Below are 16,576 nucleotides of genomic sequence, written 5' to 3'. Positions count from 1 at the left end.
TGTTTCATGGTTCTGGAGGATGTGTCGGGCAAAAGCATGGCCTGGCATCTGGCAAGGGCCTTCTGTCATAACAATGGTAGACTCAAAGTGGCACATGGCAAGACAGCCTTATCCTAGGGACTTAGGTATGTTGATTCAGTCATGAGTGGCCAGTTGTGTTGTTTCAAGGGTTGAATATTACAAACAAAGCTGCTACAACTCTTTGTGCAACTTTTTGTTATGTATCTACTACGATTTCTCAAATAGATTGCGAATGATAAGGGTGAAAAGTCAGAAGGCCTTCACCAAAATTTTGAATGAAAGCCCAGCACTCGGGAGGCAGAGGTAGGAGGATCACTGTGAGTTTGAGGCCACCCTGGGACTCCATAGTGAGTTCCAGGTCAGCCTGGGCTAGAGTGAAAAACAAACAAACAAAAAATAATTTGGGGGTATGGACATAGGTAAAGGGAATTGAAGCAAGTAAAGCAAAAAGGAAGCCTCAATCCGGGTAAATATACAAATATGTCTGTGCTTACCTGATGAGGCCATTATTATTATTGTTGTTGTTTTGAGGCAGGGTCTCATTCTAGCCCAGGCTGACTTGGAATTCACTATGTACTGTCAGGGTGGTCTTGAACTCATAGCCATTTTCCTACCTCTGCTTCCCTAGTGCTGGGCCAGGTGTGGAGGCCATCATTTTATTCAAAAATAGCTAGACAGGGCTGGAGAGATGGCTTAATGGTTAAGGTGCTTGCTTGCAAAGCCAAATGACTCAGGTTCAATTCCTCAGGACCCACATAAGCCACATGCACAAGGTGGTGTGTGTCTGGCATTCGTTCACAGTCTAGTGACAGCTCTAGAGCACCCATTCCCCCACCACACACACTCTCTGCTTCTTTCTCTCTCACATAAGTAAATAACAAAATTCAAAGATAGTCATACAACATATTCCATCATTTTGTAAGTGGCTTTGGCATTTGTTGGACCAGAGTCAGGACTGAGACCAACTAGGGCGGTGTAGATACAGAGAGAGAGACTAGAGGACCTCCACAGTGGGCTGTTCTTCACTGGAGAGCAAGCAGATGAACAGTGAAGGAGGGAGAGCCTCTTCCACGGGTTTTGAGGATGCCACGCCCAGGCATAGCAAAGTGGAGTATTTAAAGGGATTGAAGTGGGAAGGGGCAATCAGGGCAGAGGATGGGGAAAGAAAGGAAAAAAAAAAACCAAAACACAACTGACCACCATAGGACTTGAGTTTTTGTTCTATCTTTCTCTCTTTCTTTTCTGGTTTTTCGAGGTAGTGTCTCACTCTAGCCCAGGCTGACCTGGAATTTACTATGGAGTCTCAGAGTGGCTTCGAACTTGCAGTGACCCTCCTTCCTCTGCCTCCCAGGGCTGGGGTTAAAGGTGTGCACCACCATGCCTGGCTTCAAACTGCTCTATTTTGACATTTAAAAAATACAATTGAAACTGGGCTCTTGCTGGCTTGTTTTTACAGATAAGACTCTTAAGTCTGCCTTGACTAGTTCTTTTTCTTTCTTTTCCTTTTTTTTTTTTTTTTTGTGGAGAGGGAGAGGGAGAGAGAATTGGTGTGCCACTGCAATAGAACTCCAGATGCTTGTATCACCTAGTGGGCATGTGCTAATTTGAACTTGCCTCACCTGTGTGCTCTGGCTTATGTGGGATCTGGACAGTCGAACATGGGTCCTTAGGTGTCTCAGGCAGGTGTCTTAATCATTAAACCATCTCTCCAGTCCTTGACTAGTTCTTGATAGTAGACCTCATTTGGGATGATGGTTCCTAAGGAGCCTGGGACAATGGTGCTTTTACAGCAGGTGACCTTTTCAGGCTGTGGTTTGGAAAGTTATTTACAAGCCAGGAAAATTTCCTCTGTTCCTCTGTTCCTGGGCCAACATGCCCCTATAACTTTTGTGGCTCATTCATTGCTTGGTGGGATTCTGCCCCCCGCCCCCCAACCTGGCAATCCAAACTCATTAATTCTTTCAGCACTCCTGCCATTGAGAGTTGAACTCCGTCCTCTTCCCTTGAATCAAGCAGATTGTTAGGCAATGTTATGTTATATCCTAGGCAAGGTCATAAAGGGGAAAACATGAGACCAGCTTCCTACCTGTCTTTAAGTAACTCTCAGGTGTTCTGGAACTTCTCCATCAAGAGCAGATACTTTTCACATCCTCGCTCAATCATGGCAGAAACTGGCTGGGCATGGGACAGGGGCGACATGAGACCCTGAGCTGCAGAAGCTAAGCCTAACGACACATCGTGACCTGAGCCACAGCCGAGATCTGTTCTGGCTGAAGAGAGGGGGAAAGGTGGAGATGGAGTGCTTCTGGGGAAAGAGACCCCAGAGCCCTGTCTTGAACACGGTGATGGTGTAGATGAGCAGCACACAGGAAGAGAGCTGAGAAGGGAAAGGCAGCCTGTTTTAGGCAGCAGAGAGCTGAAGTTCAACTCATTTTCTTAGTTTGTGATATAAGAGATTCTTTATTTAAAAAACTTTATTTATTTGAAAAAGAGAGAGGGAGAGAGAATGGGCGTGCCAGGGCCTCCAGCCACTGCAAATGAACTCCAGAAGCATGCGCTCCCTTGTGTATTTGGTTTATATCGGTCCTGGAGAATCGAACCAGGATCTTTTGGCTTGGCAGGCAAACGCCTTAACCGCTAAGCCCTGAAAGATTCTTTAAAACAATCAGTAGGAGCTGGACATGGGGGCTCACATCTTTCAATCTTGTTTATCCTTTCAAAGAACCAACTCTTTGTTTCATTGATTCTTTGGATTTATTTTTTTTTTTTGGTTTCTATTTCATTAATTTCTGCCCTAATCTTTATTATTTCTTCCCATCTACTGATTTTCGGTTTGCCTTGTTCTTCTTTTACAAGGCTTTACAGTGAAGCATTAGATCATTTACTTGAGACCTTTCTAATTTATTTTTTTAAATATGTATTTTTATTTTTACTTATTTATTTGACAGAGAAAGAGGGGGAGAGAGAGGGAGAGTGAAAGAGAGAGAATGGGCATATCAGGGTCTTCAGCCTCTGCAAACAAACTCCAGACATGTGCGCCCCCTTGTGCATCTGGCATACGTGGGTCCGGGGGAATTGAACCTGGGTCCTTTGGCTTTTCAGGCAAATGCCTTAGCTGCTAAGCCATCCCTCCAGCTCTCTCATTTCTTAATATAGGCACCTAAAGCTATAAATTTCCCTCTTAGGACTGCCTTCATTGTGTCCCAAAGGTTTTGGTATGTTGTGTTCTCATTATCATTTGATTCTATGAGTTTTTTGATTTCCTTCTTGATTTCTTCATTGACTAATTCATCATTTAGTAGTGTATTGTTTGGTTTCCATGATTTTGTGTATGCTCTCTAGTTTTTGTTGCTATTGATTTATAGTTTGATCCCGTTGTGGTCAGATAGAATGCAAGGAATTGTTTCAATTTTCCTTTGTTTCTTAAGATTTGATTTGTGTCCTGATATATGGTCTAGTTTAGAGAATGTGCCATATGCTGCTGAAAAGAATGTGTATTCTGCAGCATTTGGATGAAATGTCGTGTATATATCTGTTAGGTCCATTTTTTTCTATGACCTCATTTAATCCAGATGTAGCTCACATCTTTAATCTCAGCACTAATGAAGCAGAGGTAGGAAGATCACTGTAAGTTCAAGGCCAGCCTGGGACTACAGAGTGAATTCCAGGTCAGCCTGGGCAAGAGTGACCCTGCCTCAGCAGGTAGCGAAGTTATAGCATATTTTAATGAATTAACAGATTCTATGTGGCTTTGGTATCACTTCATTTTTTTCATTTTTTCGCTTCCCATGATCTGGAAATGTTATACAATGTCCAGTGAGTTTCTTGTACCCAACGTTACAAGCAACAAGAAACATGGTGACTCTTTAAAGAAAGGTTCTGTCTACTTGTATCATTTCTGTCTTCAGAAGCCAACTAAGAAATCTGCATTATCGCAAAACTATTTAAGGAGAAATTAGTGCTTGAAATGTCAGTGTCAGTTGGGCGTGGTGGAACACACCTTTAATACCAGCACATGGGAGGCAGAGAAGTAGGAGGATCGCCATGAGTTCAAAGCCACCCTGAGACTACATAATGAATTCCAAGTCAGCTTGGGCTATAGTGAGACCCTACCTTGAAAAACAAACAAGTCAGTTTCCTGTCACCTTGGTATAGTCAGTTTTCACTGGATGTATTTCTGTTGGAGAACTGCATTGTAAATCATACCTTTCCGGTTGTGACTTTCCTTTTCTTTTTTCAGGTAGGGTCTCTCTCTAGCCCAGGCTGACCTAGAACCTACTATGGCGTCTCAGGGTGGTCTGGAACTCACAAGATCCTCCTACCTCTGCCTCCTGAGTGCTGCGATTAAAGGCCTGTGTCACCACACCCAACTCAGTTGTGACTTTTCTTGGGGAGATGTGAGCAAATACCTATTTACATCAGATAGGGAGGGCATAAATGACCAAATTCCACTAAAGCCTAGTTTATCAAACCATGAGTTAATTAGGGTTATTTACAGAAGCTTAAGTGACTCAAAGGTGGCTGCCATTAACTGAAAGCCCACCCCAGCATGGATGAGGTCTTAAGAAAGCTGCATTTCTGGAGGGCTGGGGAGATTGCTCAGTGGTTAATCCGCCCCAGCCAATTCCCCAGCCACTGGCATAAAGTTGAGAGGGGAAAAAGGTGGCGCAAACATCTGGTATCCCTTTACAGCTGCAAGAGAGCCTGTAGGTGTGCAAGCACATATATGCAAATAAAAAAGAAAAGAAAGAAAGCTGTGGGGCTGGAGAGATGGTTTAACTTTACCGTTTATTCTGTCCACTAGGCAACGGATGCAATAAGTGTTCTACAAACAGTTGCATGAAAAATTAAGTTCAGGGCATTTTGTATAGTGTCTTAAATCTTTATGGTTGTGTTGAGGGTCCCTTACTGCAGATCCCAACGCTGGCATCCACAATCTATCACATTCTGAAAGTGATTAGAAGTATCTCACAAACCGGGCGTAGTGGCACGCGCCTTTAGTACCAGCACTCGGGAGGCGGAGGTAGGGAGGCTCGCCATGAGTTCGAGGCCACCCTGAGACTACATAGTGAGTTCCAGGTCAGCCTGGGCTAGAGTGAGACCCTACCTCGAAAATCAGCCCCCACCAAACAAAAGCCACATAGAAGTGTTTCACAAGTGTTGCTACACTCGCAGTTACATGAACACTACGACTCTACAAACGGGGCAGCTGCGCCTCCACGTCTGGGAGCCGAGAACCTCTCAGGCTTTAAGAGACCAGCGCTCCTGGGCTCGCGATCGCAGGGGCCTCGCGGGGCTGCGCTTCGGTCCCTTATTGGCTGGTCCGGGAGGCGTGGCGCTAGACGCGGACCAATGGGAGGCGTCTACGTGAGGAGGGGGCGGGGCGTCTCGGGGGACCTGCGGGCCCGGCTGAGGGCGGAAGGACGCGAGCGGGGCCGAGCGGCTGCGCGTCCTGCCCGGAGAGACCCGGCCGGCGCGGGCCGCCCTCGCTTCCCCGCGTCTCTGCTGTGCTCCGAGCCCGCCGCCGCCATGTGGGCCGCGCTGAGGTTGACGCTGCGGCCCTGCGCGCGCGCCGCCGCCGTCGCCCCCCGGCCGCGCGCCTACCACGGGGACGCGGTGGCTACTCTGGGCACGCAGCCGGACTCGGGCTCCTCCGTGTACCAGGTAGGCTGAGTGACCCGAGCGCCCCGGCGGCTGCGAGCAGGCGGGGCGGGTGGGCACACACCCGAACCGCCGCTCTTCTGTGGGGCGGAGGGGGCCCGGGTGTCGCACTAGGCTGCTGCGAAGTTTGCAGAAGAAAATCCTTCCCGGTACTCTCTGAAGTCTGTGCATCATTCTCAAAAGTCCCCATGAGCATGCTTACCTGTTGTTGAATATACAGCTATCACCCCCCCCCACACACACACCCCACCGTGCACCTTCTGGGGTTTGCGTGGGTGTAGTGGCAGCCACCGCTGGGAAGCACTCGCCTGGCACGGTTGACTCTGCAAGTGTTGACCATAGCGTCTTTAAATGACCACGCTCGGAATTGGGAAACAAGGTTAAAGAAACAGCTCAGAGTTTGACCTGGAGATTTCATTCTGTCCCTTGACTGCTAACCCTATACAGATAGACATCTAAATTGTGCAAATAACCTACAGTTGCTGCTTGGAGAAGTTAACTCGAATGGCCTAGGTACTATTTATCTACACATATAAAAGTTGTTGGGCTGGAGAAATGGCTTAATGGTTGAGGCACTTGCCTGCAAAGCCAAAGGACACAGGTTTGATTCCCCACGACCCATGTAAGCCAGATGCACAAGGTGGTGCATGTGTCTGGTGTTGCTTTGCAAAGGCTGAAGGTCCTGGCATGCCCATTCTCTCTATCTGCCTCTTTCTCTCCAACAAATTAAGGTATTAAAAGCAAAAAACAAACAAACAAAAAAAATTACTATCTTAAAGAAATTTTAACAGATTGTCCCATCATTGGGGGGTGGGATCAGGTATGCACCTCATTTCTTTCCTGGACTGGGCCTGAAGGAGAAGACTTGATTTAGATATGCCCTTCTTGTGGTGCCAGGCACTGGAACAAGAGGCTGAAGTCATTATACACAGAACAGAGGATTCATACCCAGATATGTGATGAATTCAAAAATTCCCGCCCCTCCCCCACTTGATCAGTTAGCAAAAAATGGAGGCTGGAGTGGTGACTCTAACCTATAATCCCAGAACTCCAGAGGCTTGCCAGCCAAGGCTACTGTATGGGACCCTGTCTCTAAACAACAACAAATTGTAGTGGGCAAATGAACTGAACAGATAGTTCTCAAAGGAAGGAATACAGATGACCAAGAAATATGTGACAAAATACTCAACGTTCTTAGCCATCAAGGAAGGATAAAACTGTATTGAGAGGTTACAACTCACTCTAGTCAGGTGGCTATCATCAAGAAAACAAAGGACTTGACTGGGTACAGTGGCGCATGCCTTTAATCCCAGCACTCTGGAGGCAGAGGTAGGAGGATTGCTGTGAGTTCAAGGCTACCCTGAGACTACATAGTGAATTCCAGGCTAGCCTGAGCTAGCGTAAGACCCTACCTCAAAAAACCAAAAAAGAAACAAACAAACAAAAAAAATAGAAATTGGCCTCTATACTCTTGACCTCGTAGTACCTAGCACTACCTCACAAGACCCTTTTCTTCACAGGAGGAAAAGACAATGACACCAAGATAAAAGAGAGACTAATGGAGACAGGGAGGGGATATGATGGAGTGTGGATTTGTGAAGGGGCAAGTGGGGGAGGAAATTATCATGGATTAATGTCTTTAAGTATGGAAATTGTCAATAAAAAAAGTTAAAAATATAAAAAGCCAACAAATAAGGGCTCTCCCCCTCCTCATGGGCAGGCAGAGCTCTCTGTACTGTCTCTTATTTCCTCTTCTTAATCTAATAAAGTCTTTCTAAACCAGGGGCTGGAGAGATTTCTTAGTCAATGGCACTTACTTGCAATGCCTGCCTCCTGGGTTCAGTGTGCCTGTACCTACATAAAGCCAGGTACACGATGTGGTGTATGCGTCTGGAGCTTGTTTGTAACAGCAAGAGGTCCTGGCATGTCCATACTCTTTCTCTCATATAAATAAAAGTATTTAAAACAAACCAAAAAAAATGGTGGGAAAAAAAAAAAAAGATGTCTTGTGGGGCAACAGCAGGCCAGAGTTCTGGCCCAGGGAGGCTGCAGTGCAGCTTCCTCAGCCCCAAGGTTTTTGGCTGCCCTGGCATCTGATGCTTCAAGCTTGTTTTTGTTTTTCCTTTTTCCTATCTTTCTTTTTTTAGATAGGGTCTCACTGTAGCCCAGGCTGGCCTGGAATTCACTATGTAGTCTCAGTCTCAGGGTGGCCTTGAGCTCACGTGATCAAAGAAAGGAAGTCACATTTATTTGTTTTTCTAAGTAAACGAAGCACATAATTGTATTTTATTTTATTTTATTTCTTAAATTTTTATTTATTTATTTATTTGAGAACGACAGACACAGAGAGAAAGACAGATAGAGGGAAAGAGAGAGAATGGGCGCGCCAGGGCTTCCAGCCTCTGCAAACGAACTCCAGACGCGTGCGCCCCCTTGTGCATCTGGCTAACGTGGGACCTGGGGAACCGAGCCTCGAACCGGGATCCTTAGGCTTCACAGGCAAGCGCTTAACCGCTAAGCCATCTCTCCAGCCCCATAATTGTATTTTAAAGTGTGCTCTCACTTGACTATTTTAATTATGAATTTTATTTTTATTTACTATGCCATCATTTTCAGGAAGGATACTTTACATCTGCTTTCCTAATTCATTTTACAGGCAAATTCTAATATACATTATGTACTCCAAACTGGTTTTTAAATCAGGAAAAACACTGCAGATATTATCTGTGGTTTTAGTTAGTCATGACTTAGATACTTGGGATCCTATGACTATTTTATAAAAGTTTATTAAAAATTTTTTTTGAGGTAGGGTCTCACTCTAGCTTAGGCTGACCTGGAATTCACTATGTAGTCTCAGGGTGGTCTCCAACTCACAATGATCCCCTACTTCTCTGTCTCCCAAGTGCTGGGACTAAAGATATCTGTCATCACACACAGACTTACTTGACTTTTTTTTTTCTCCCAAAAACATAAATTCAAAAAAGATGTCTTAGGTGTCTCTCCTGGGACCTCCACAAAGAGTCAACTTTGGTGTAAGCACACACCTGAAAGAGGGGGGTAAAGGATAAAGCATGCGGAGAGTGGGAGATGGTTTGCGGAGGTTGTTTCCTCTGCCCCGGCCGCAGTACCTGTCGTCTCTGCCCCACTTGCCACACAAGAGCAGTTGTGTGTTCTGCCTGCTCTCACTTTTCCCGTCACCATGTGCTTCAGAAGATCTTGCAGAAAATGAGTTTGCTTTGGGCCTTTAATCCCAGCACTCGGGAGGCAGAGGTAGGAGGATTGCCATGAGTTCAAGGCCACCCTGAGACTACATAGTGAATACCAGGGTGAGACCCTACCTTGGAAAACCAAAAAAAAAAAAAAAAAATTTTTTTTATTTGCAATTACTGACAGCGACACAGAGAGCATGGGTTCGCCAGGGCCTCTTGCCACTGCAAACAAACTCCAGATACATGCACCATCTTTGTGTATCTGGCTTTATGTGGATACTAGGAACTTGATCCTGGGGCTGTCAGGTTTGTAGGAAAGTGCCTTTAACCACTGAGCCATCTCTTCAACCCTCTATTCCTTAAAAATGTTTTCTTCGGCGTGAGAATGAAAATACTTAGTAGCAGAGGCCAGTAAGTTAAAAAGGAGACATAAAGGGAAGAGAAAGGAAGGGAGGAGGGTACTTAATAGGTTGATATTGTATATATGTAAGTACAATGATTGTGATGGGAAGGTAATATGATGGAGAATGGAATTTCAAAGGAGAAAGTGTGGGGGAGGGAGGGAGGGAATTAACGTGGGATTTTTTTTTATAATCATGGAAAATGCTAATAAAAATTAAAAAAAAATGTTTTCAAGGTAAGGTCTCACTGCAGCCCAGGCTGACCTAGAACTCACTCTGTTAGGTCCCAGGCTGGCTTCAAAGAACTCACAGTGATCCTTCTACCTCTGCCTCTGAAGTGCTGGGATTAAAGGTGTGGGCTACGGTGCTCCGCTTCCCGTCTTGATTCATGGGAGGCTGGTTTACCTTTGGGACAGATCCCATGTGTCATGGATGCTATTCTGAATCGGCAGTGTGTTGGCTGCAGTGGTTTGTACCTCAGGATGTGGGCACTCTGATAGAGGGTTATGTGGTTTCACTGTTTCCTCAGCTCTGCACTTTGGTGCTGTGCTTGGCAGAAGGCCCGAGATCAGAGCTACAATGCAGGTGGAGGAGGGGAGTCTTAATGGGATGTGGAGAACAATGACAGCTTGGATCCCATCAGTTTCCAGATCTCTGAGGGAAAGACTTGCTAAAGAATACCTTGAGGCTGATTTATTGTGGGGGGAACAGAACAGGACAAGCAGGACATTGTACGAAAAAGAAGGTGGTAAGGTGGGGAGATGGCTTAGTGGTTAAGGTGCTTGCCTGCAAAGCCAAAGGACCCAGATTCAGTTTCCCAGGACCCACGTAAGCCAAATGCACCAGGTGGCACATGCGTCTAGAGTTCTGGAGTTCGTCTGCAATGGCTGGAGGCCCTGGTGTGCCCATTCTCTCTATCTGCATTGGGGGGGGGCAGATAGTATGGGCACACTAGGGGCTAGTGCCACCACAAATGAACTCTAGATGCATGCAGCACTTTGTGTACCTGGCTTTTACATGGGTACTGGGGAATTGAACCCAGGCCATCAGGCTTTGCAGATAAGGACCTTTAACCAATGAGCCATCTCTCCAGCCTCCTGTCCTCTTTCTTTCTTTCTTTCTTTTTTTTTTGACAAAATTGAATATAGTAGTACAGTTGTTCCCAGTTCTTTTTTTTTTTTTTTTTCCTCTTTTTGTTTTTTTGAGGTACGGTGTCGCTCTGGCCCAGGCTGACCTGGACTTCACTATGTAGTCTCAGGGTGGCTTCGAACTCATGGTGCTCCTCCTACCTCTGCCTCCTGAGTGCTGGGATTAAAGGCGTGCGTTACCATGCCTGGCTCCCAGTTCTTTTCTGACAGGACTGGATATAGGAGTACACTTGCTTCCCTATTTCTACAGCCTGCAGTCTGAAATATTAAACAGTTGCAGAAATAAAGAATTCCTAAGCTTTTTTGATTTTTTTTTGGTTTATTTTATTTTATTTATTTATTTGAGAGCGACAGAGAAAGAGGCAGAGAGAGAGAGAATGGGTGCACCAGGGCTTCCAGCCAATTTTAGATGGGTGCACCCCCTTGTGCATCTGGCTAACGTGGGTCCTGGGGAATTGAGCCTTGAACTGGGGTCCTTAGGCTTCACAGGCAAGCACTTAACCGCTAAGCCATCTCTTCAGCCCGAATTTCTAAGCTTTAAATAACCCTGTCATATTGTTAATTGCTCCATTTTATTGTTAATTTCTGCATTCACAGTTACTGCAAGGGAGCTGTGAGTACCTTCAGGCATTCCAAGTGACATAATATATGCTGCTATAGTGCCACCTCCTGGTGGCTGTTGGGATAGACATACCCTGGTACTGAGACTAGCTGTTAAACTGAGCAGTTTCTGCATGTGCTCTATGGGAATAAAAGGCAGCTCGTGTGGGTTTAATAACAACAGCCTAGTTCTTGACATTCCCTGAAGTATGTTAATGTCAACAAATATCATGTCAACCTGGAGGGGCTTCTTGGACTGAAGGAGATTTTTCCCCTCCCAAACCCCTTCTCTTGGGTGGGTTGTTTGCCCTGAGAGGAGCCTCAGAAAGGAAGATTACTTGGTCAGTGTTTCCATCTGCATTGCAGGCTCATGAGATTTTTGCATGTCCCAAGGCCATTCTGCAGGTCTCCTTGAGGCAGAGGAGCGAGAACAGAATCCAAGGTGCAGTGACCAGCGTTATGGCCAGAACAAGCACTTAGAACGTTCCTTTTGCTGCTTGACATTGTGGGTTGAAAGGAGTGCAGCCGAAACCAGTCAAAGGTGGCATTGTGCTTCCAGAAACAGCTCAAGAAAAAGTACTGAAAGCAAGAGCCATGTGTGGTTGCACACACCTGTAATTCTTGTATGGAATGGAGGCAGGATATAGGCATTCCAGGCTATCCTTGGCTACAAATTGAATTCAAGGCCAGACTGAACACCTGTCTGAACATCTCTAGCCCTGCCCTTGTCCCACCCCAAAAGTATCATCAGAGTATCTTTAAAGCTTCTTCTTCATTTTTTTTTTTAAGTTTTAATTTATTACACAAAGAGAGAGAGGGAGAGGGAGAATGGGCATGCCAGGGCCTCTAGCCACTGCAAACGAACTCCAGATGCTTGTGCCACCATGTGCATCTGGCTTACGTGGGACCTGAAGAACCAAATCTGGGTCTTTAGGCTTTGAAAGCAAGCTCCTTAACCACTAAGCCATCTCTCTAGTTCTGAAGCTCCTTGTTTTTTTTTTTTTAATTAATTTATTTATTTGAGGGGGGACAGTTAGATATAGAGAGATAGAGAGAATGGGCATGCCAGGACCTCCAGCTGCTGCAAACTGCAGACACATGCATCACCTTATGCATCTGGCTTACATGGGTCCTGGGAAACCGAACCTGAGTCCTTAGGCTTCACAGGCAGGTACCTTAACCACTAAGCCATATCTCCAGCCCATCTTTAAAGCTTCTAGCACTCAGGTCATACCTACCTGCAATTCATGTTAGACTTTGTGGGGTCAGGACCAGACACTGGCAGACATTGATTCCATTTATTTTCTGGAAGGATACTACTTCCTAATACTCCTGTCTGTCCTTCCCCATGTGCTTCAATTCTAGGAGAACTATGAGCAGATGAAAGCACTAGTGGATCAACTCCATGAACGAGCCGAATGTATAAAGCTAGGTAAGTGTGTGCTCGTGTGTGAGCATGGCCACAGGGGTGCCGTGGCACACGTGTGGAGATTAGAGGGTGCCCTCAGGTGTTGGTTCTCACCTCCTACCTTGTTTGAGGCAGGGTTTCTTGTTTACCACTGGGGTTGCCTGGTTAGTTGGCCTGTGAACTTCTGGGTGATTTTTCTACCTCCATCTCCTGGTAGGAGGGCTTGGATTATAGACACTGTGCTGTAGGGTCCAGATTTATATGGGCTCTGGGGATCCAAACTCAGGTCCTCATGCTTACATGAAAGTACTTTACTTCGAGTCATCTCTCCATATACATGCACACACACACATACATACACACACATACATACATGCATACACACATACATATATGTATATATATATTTATTTGCATATATATTTGTGTGTGTATATATATATATATATATATATAAATATATATATGTATATATATATTTTTTTTTGCAAGCAGAGAGAGAGAGAGAGACAAGAGAAGAGAGAAAGAGAGAGAATAGCCACGCCAGGGCCTGTAGCCACTGCAACCAAACTCCAGATGCATGTGCCCCTTGTGTGCATTTGGCTTATGTGGGTCTTGGGGAATTGAACCTGGGTCCTTTGGCTTTGTAGGTAAATGCCTTAACTGCTAAGCCATTTCTTCAGCCTCTTTTGTTTTTGTTTTTCGAGGAAGGGGTCTCACTCTAGTCCAGGCTGACCTGGAATTTACTATGTAGTCTCAGGCTGGCCTTGAACTCAACAGAGATCCTCCTACCTCTGCCTCCCAAGTGCTGGGATTAAAGGTGTGCACCACCACACCCAGCTCCATTTGCTTTTTTTTTTTGAGACTTGAGTCTTGCTGTATATTCTATGCTGGCCTTGAAATCAAGAGGCTTTTGCCTCAATTTTCCAAATGCATTGATGATAGTTGTGGACCACCACGCTCAGCTATAAATTGAGAGTCTTAATATATTATGACTACCTACATTAGAAGGTGGAATATGAGTTTTATAGCCCTTTGTGGTGGTTTGAATGTAAAATGTCCCTTATAGTTTCATGTGATTATGATTAAGCTTTATACTTAATCCCCAGATGGCAGAGCCTTTGGGAGGCGGAGCCTTTCTGGAGGAGGTCCATACTTGCCATACTCAGCTTGCACTCTCTCCTTCCTTCCTGCTTTTGTGGAGATGTGACGCCCAGATGTCTGCTCTTGCCATGCTTTCCCCACCTTGATGAAACTTCCCTTCAGAACTGTGAACTGAAAGCTGGTTGTGGCAGTGCACAACTTTAAATCCCAGCACTCAGGAGAGGCAGAGGTAGGAGGATTGCTGTGAGTTTGAGGCCAGCCTGGCACTACAGAGTGAGTGCCAGGTTAGCCTGGGCTAGAGTGAGACCCTATCTCCAAAACAACAACAATAAAAATTCTCAGCCAGGTGTGGTGGCACACACCTTTAATCCCAGCACTCAGGAGGCAGAGGTAGGAGGATCATCGTGATTTTAAGGCCACCCTGAGACTCCATAGTGAATTTCAGGTCACGCTGGGCTAGAGTGAGACTGTACCTTGAAAAACAAAACAAAACAGAACAAAACAAAATTCTCAGGAGACTGGGGAGATGCCTCAGTTGGTAAAGTGCTTGTCACACAAGCGTGAGGACCTGAGTAAGTATCCCCCGTACCCAAATAAAAGCTGGATTTGGTGGCATGAGCCTGTAGTCCCAGGGCTTTGGAGAGACAGGATGATCCCTAGATCTTATTGTCTACCAATGTAGCCAAATAGGTGAATTGAGACCCTGTCTTAAAAAAATAAGGTATAGGGCTGGGCTTGGTGGCACATGCCTTTAATCCCAGCACTCAGGAGGCAAAGGTAGGAGGATCGTCGGGAGTTCAAGGCCACCCTGAGACTACAGAGTGAATTCCAAGTCAGCCTGGGCTAGAGTGAGACCCTACCTTGAAAAACCAAAAAAAAAAAAAAAAAGAAAAAAGGTATAGGGCTAAGCTGGGCATGGTGGTGCATGCCTTTAATCCCAGCACTTGGGAGGCAAAGGTAGGAGAATCGCCATGAGTTCGAGGCCACCCTGAGACTACATAGTGAATTCCAGGCCAGCCTGGGCTAGAGGGAGACCCTACCTTGAAAAACCAAAAAAAAGGTATAGAGCTGGAGAGATGGCTTAGTGGTTAAGGCATTTGCCTGTAAAGCCAAAGGATCCTGGTTCAGTTCTCCAGGACCCACATAAGCCAGATACACAAAGGGACACATGCATCTGGATTTCATTTGCAATGGCTGGAGGCCCTGGTGTGCTCATTCTCTCCCTCTATCTTTCTCTCTCTCTCTGCCTCTTTCTCTTGCTCAACTAAATAAATAAAATATATTTTAAAAAAGTGGGGGGGGGGCTGGAGAGATGGCATAGCGGTTAAGCGCTTGCCTGTGAAGCCTAAGGACCCCGGTTCGAGGCTCGGTTCCCCAGGTCCCACGTTAGCCAGATGCACAAGGGGGCGTACGCGTCTGGAGTTCGTTTGCAGAGGCTGGAAGCCCTGGTGCGCCCATTCTCTCTCTCCCTCTATCTGTCTTTCTCTCTGTGTCTGTTGCTCTCAAATAAATAAAAAAAAAAAAAAATTAAAAAAAAAAAGTGAGGGATAGGGCTGGAGAGATGGCTTAACGGTTAAGGCACTTACCTCCGAAGTTTAAGGACCCAAGTTTGACTCCCCAGATCCCAGGTAAGCCAAGTGCACCTAGTGACGCATGTATACAAGATAGTGCGTGCATCTGGAGTTTGGTTGCAGTGACTGGAGGCCCTGGGCATGCCAATTTTCTCTCTCTTTCTCTCATTAACACAAAAATAAGGTGCAGGCATGTGCAGTGTGCGTGCATCTGCATACACATGCACGTACTGCACAAATATGCCACACTGTGCACACATACACCCACGTGCAAGGAAGACAGTTGTGCAAATGGGGAAAAACTCATTTGTTTTTATCCTTTGTTATCTTTTGTTTTCCTTCTCATTGTAGAATTTAAATATCCTGACCTTTAAATTCCTGCAAGCTACAGTACAGCTTTCAGATAGGAAGGAAGGGCCATGTTTCAGGTTCTTTATCAGTAGCCCCTGAAGATTTTCATTAACAAGAACTTGTGATAAATGACAAGAATTAGGTGACTGTTGCCCTCTCCCGTTTCAATCATTGTCACCTCTGCCTCTGTGGCAGGCTCTTCTCGGGGCTCTACTTCTTTGGGCTCCCTCTTTGTCCTTGTTTGAACATGGAGGGTCGCGTGAGTGACTCAGTTATTTCTGTAGGTGGAGAAAGGATTACCTTGTGGTGTTTTGATAATAGCCAGAACTAAATATTTTGATTAGCTTAAATTAATTGAAGGTCTGTAAGAGTTTTAATAAATGTAGAAATGCATTGTTTTTATCCTGGACAAGAACTTTATGAATATAAAAAACCACCCACAAATGGTTTTGGTGGTTGAAGCAGGAGGACTTTAAATTAAAGATAAGGCTTGTGCTGCTTTTGAAGGCATTTTCTGTTTTTTGAAAAAATATTTTATTTTTATTTATTTATTTATTTGACGGGGGGGGGGGGAGGGAGAAAATGGGCACACCAAGGCCTCCAGCCAATGCAAATGAACTCCAGACGTATGTGCCCCTTGTGCATCTGGCTAATGTGGGTCCTGAGGAATTGAACCTGGGTCCTTTGGCTTTGCAGGCAAACACCTTAACCACTAAGCCATCCCTCCAGCTCTCCCCCTTTGGTTTTTTCCAGGTAGGACCTCACTGTAGCTCAGGCTGACCTGGAATTCACTCTGTAGTCTCAGGGTGGCCTCAAACTCACAGTGATCCTCCTACCTCTGCCTTCTGAGTGCTGGGATTAAAGGCATGTGCCACACCTGGCTTTTTTAAAAAAAATTATGTATTTATTTGAGAGGGAGAGGAAGGGAGGGAGGGATGAGAATGGGTGCGCCAGGGCCTCTAGCCACTGCAGACAAATTCTGGACATATGTGCCACTTTGTGCACCTTGCTTACATGGGTCCTGGGGAATTGAATCTGGGTCCTTAGGCATCACAGGAAAGTGCCTTAACCACTAAGCCACCTCTCCAGCCCTTGAAGGCAT

General features: G+C 45.6%; 1 protein-coding gene across 1 annotated transcript in view; it reads left to right on the top strand.

Moving 5' to 3' along the window:
• The first annotated feature begins 5,550 nt into the window (after positions 1-5,550).
• The window catches only part of Mccc2 (methylcrotonyl-CoA carboxylase subunit 2), a 91,103-nt gene continuing 80,077 nt past the window's right edge, over positions 5,551-16,576 (top strand). Inside the window, exons 1-2 of the mRNA XM_045134363.1 lie at positions 5,551-5,685; positions 12,406-12,472. Coding sequence (XP_044990298.1) covers positions 5,551-5,685; positions 12,406-12,472 — 202 coding nt within the window. The remainder of the gene's footprint in view (positions 5,686-12,405; positions 12,473-16,576) is intronic.

The sequence above is a fragment of the Jaculus jaculus genome, chromosome 14 (genome assembly GCF_020740685.1).
Source record: "Jaculus jaculus isolate mJacJac1 chromosome 14, mJacJac1.mat.Y.cur, whole genome shotgun sequence".
Lineage (NCBI taxonomy): Eukaryota > Metazoa > Chordata > Mammalia > Rodentia > Dipodidae > Jaculus > Jaculus jaculus.
Note: the sequence above shows the minus strand (reverse complement) of the source record. Positions and strands in the feature narration are given on the sequence as shown.